At 35.5% G+C, this 2,597-nt stretch overlaps 1 protein-coding gene across 1 annotated transcript; it reads right to left on the bottom strand.

The window, feature by feature from the left end:
• Positions 1-1,112: 1,112 nt before the first annotated feature.
• On the bottom strand, positions 1,113-2,366 carry LOC132171352 (uncharacterized mitochondrial protein AtMg00810-like). Its single transcript, XM_059582651.1, has 2 exons — positions 2,214-2,366; positions 1,113-2,108 (listed from the first exon to the last, which is right to left on the bottom strand). The coding sequence occupies exons 1-2, from the start codon at positions 2,364-2,366 to the stop codon at positions 1,113-1,115; spliced, it is 1,149 nt and encodes a 382-aa protein (XP_059438634.1).
• Positions 2,367-2,597: the final 231 nt, after the last annotated feature.

Here is a 2,597-nt window from a genome sequence, read left to right as displayed (position 1 = left end):
CAAAAAGAAGAAAACTTATCTGAATAATTTGAGCTAATACTTAATCCCAAAAAGAAGAAGAAGAAAAAAAAAAGACGCTGTTATTAAATTTCAATAATTTTTGAATTTGATACAAACAAATTTAGGTTTAGTATTATTTGCAATTCTAACCTTAATTAGAGCACATATAATATCATCTATGTCTTCGTCATCTTAGTACTTCACTTCTCTCTTTGAGCATGATTTATATAGTGAAATCTTGACCTCATAGATATATTAAATATTAAGTAATTTATTTCAAGCACTTTTTTGTTTTTTTAATCATTGCTGCTTGAAAGGCCTGTGTGTCAAAGAAAGTAAATAACAGTTGCACCATGTAACTTAAGGCATTAATATTTCTGTCAGGGTCACAACAAAAACATGCATGTTTTAGAGATGATAATCCTTAATCAACCAAAATGTTTGTGCAATTTAATTGCATGAGATATTTTGTCATGCAAATTAGTTATGTAACTAAGCAAGGTTTTTTATCTTTGGGTTAGGGGGATTCAGTGTCGCTGTAGCATGGCCAGTCTTATAACAAGGTTAGGAAGGTGGTGTAGTTTGGTAGCGGCATATGTAATTTCTTAAAGACTGGAAGACTTTGTAATGCATAGCATTGTAGATTGTATAGTGGATCAAGTTCTTTGTATCAGAGATGAGTCTTTTCCTTGGTTCAACTCGTGCTTCGGACTTGTGAAGACTTTGTAATTTATAGCGAATGTTAATGGAAAGCACACAATGTCAATTGATGACTTAATGAAAGAGTACTGAAATTTGATACTGTCAAGCAAAGCAAAGCTTTGTTGCAACAACGGAGAAACAGAGTAATGAAGATCAAATGAGAAGAAGAGAAGAAGGTGTAGAGAGAAAATCAGAGACTTGCATTCAGTGAATATTTGATCTTAAACTATTACATTGAAAGAATCAGTTTATATCCTTGATATCAGAACTTATCTAAACAAACTAACTTAACTAATCAATAACAGAAAACTGAATGAGTAATAAACTCAAACTGACTAAACTGAATAAAAGAAGCATAAGCTCAGTTATTACAAGTTTATTTAACACGTGCATATATCTAAAACTCCCCCTCAAGATGGATGGCAAACATCCTTGACAAACATCTTGGAAAGTAACCTAGAAAAATCCTTAAAACCAAGGCCTTTTGTGAAGATATCAGCCAGTTGGTTCTGAGAAGACACGTGCAAAATTCTGAACAAACCAAGTTGAATCTTTTCACAAATTAAATGGCAGTCAATCTCGTCAATCTCTATGTGCTTAGTTCTCTCGTGAAAAACAGGATTGGCAGCTATATGCAAAGTAGACTTGCTATCACAGAAGAGCAATGCAGCCTTTGGATGAGGTATATGAAAATCATGAAGAAGAGAGACAAGCCATGTTAGTTCACAAGCAGTAGATGCCATAGCCCTACATTCTGTCTCAGTAGAAGACCTGGAGATGGTGTGTTGTTTCTTTGATTTCCAAGAAACTAATGAATTACCAAGGAACACACAGAAGCCAGTGATTGACCTTCTAGTATCAACACAACCTGCCCAATCCAAATCTGAAAAAGCTTTTAGACAAAAATCTGACTTAGCAGAAAACAAAAGCCCTTGAGCAGGAGAGTTCTTGACATATCTCAGGACTCTAGTAGTAGCGTCTAGATGAGGTTGTCTTGGTTGATCCATGAACTGACTCAAGGCTTGAACAGAATAAGCTAGATCAGGCCAAGTTATGGTAAGATAAAGTAACCTGCCAGCCAACCTTCTGTAACTAGTTGGATCAGGAAGAAGATCCCCAACATCCTTGGAGAGCTTAAGATTTTGTTCCATGGGAAAAGAAACAGGTTTGGAAGCTAAGAGACCTGAATCTTCAAGAACTTCTAGGGCATACTTTCGTTGAGAGACAAGTCCCAAAAAAAAAAACTTCAAAGGGCCTAAATCTTTCAGCTTAAACTTATCATTAAGCAGAGTGATAAACTCAGAAACTGCCTTAGAATCATTGCTTGCTATGGCCACATCATCAACATAGATTAAGAGAGCAATGTAAGAAACACCATGAAGCCTTGTAAACAAGGAGTAGTCAGCCTTAGATTGTATAAAGCCAAGATCAATCAAAGTAGCAGAGAACTTAGAAAACCAATTCCTGGAAGCCTGCTTCAGACCATATTAGGACTTTGTCAATTTGCAAACCTTGTTCTCCCCCTTAACAGCAAATCTAGGAGGCATGGTCATGTACACCTCTTCATCTAAGTCTCCATGTAAGAAGGCATTATTAACATCCAATTGATGAATTAACCATCCCTTGGCTGCAACAACAGCTAAGAAAACCCTAACAGTTGTCATTTTGGCCACAGGTGAGAAGGTTTCATGATAATCCAAACTGATGTACAAATTTAATTGTACTCGCAAGCGCACGAGTCGTGTGCAATATAGTGTGTGTGCAAGTGCGAGGTCGATCCACAGGGAATTGTGTTTGTGAAATTTAATTTTTATCTAAATCAATTATATCTTAACATAGTTCTGAATGATTTTGATTTTGAAAATAAACAAACATCAACTAAATAAAATAAAAAT

The sequence above is a fragment of the Corylus avellana genome, chromosome ca1 (genome assembly GCF_901000735.1).
Source record: "Corylus avellana chromosome ca1, CavTom2PMs-1.0".
NCBI lineage: Eukaryota > Viridiplantae > Streptophyta > Magnoliopsida > Fagales > Betulaceae > Corylus > Corylus avellana.
This window is presented reverse-complemented; position numbering and strand designations above follow the sequence as displayed.

Coding starts and splice junctions, on each gene's coding strand:
- LOC132171352 (XM_059582651.1), bottom strand. CDS start 2,366: ATGACAACTGTTAGGGTTTTCTTAGCTGTTGTTGCAGCCAAGGGATGG. Junction 2,109..2,213: donor CTGTTAAGGGGGAGAACAAG/GTTTGCAAATTG, acceptor ATACAATCTAAG/GCTGACTACTCCTTGTTTAC.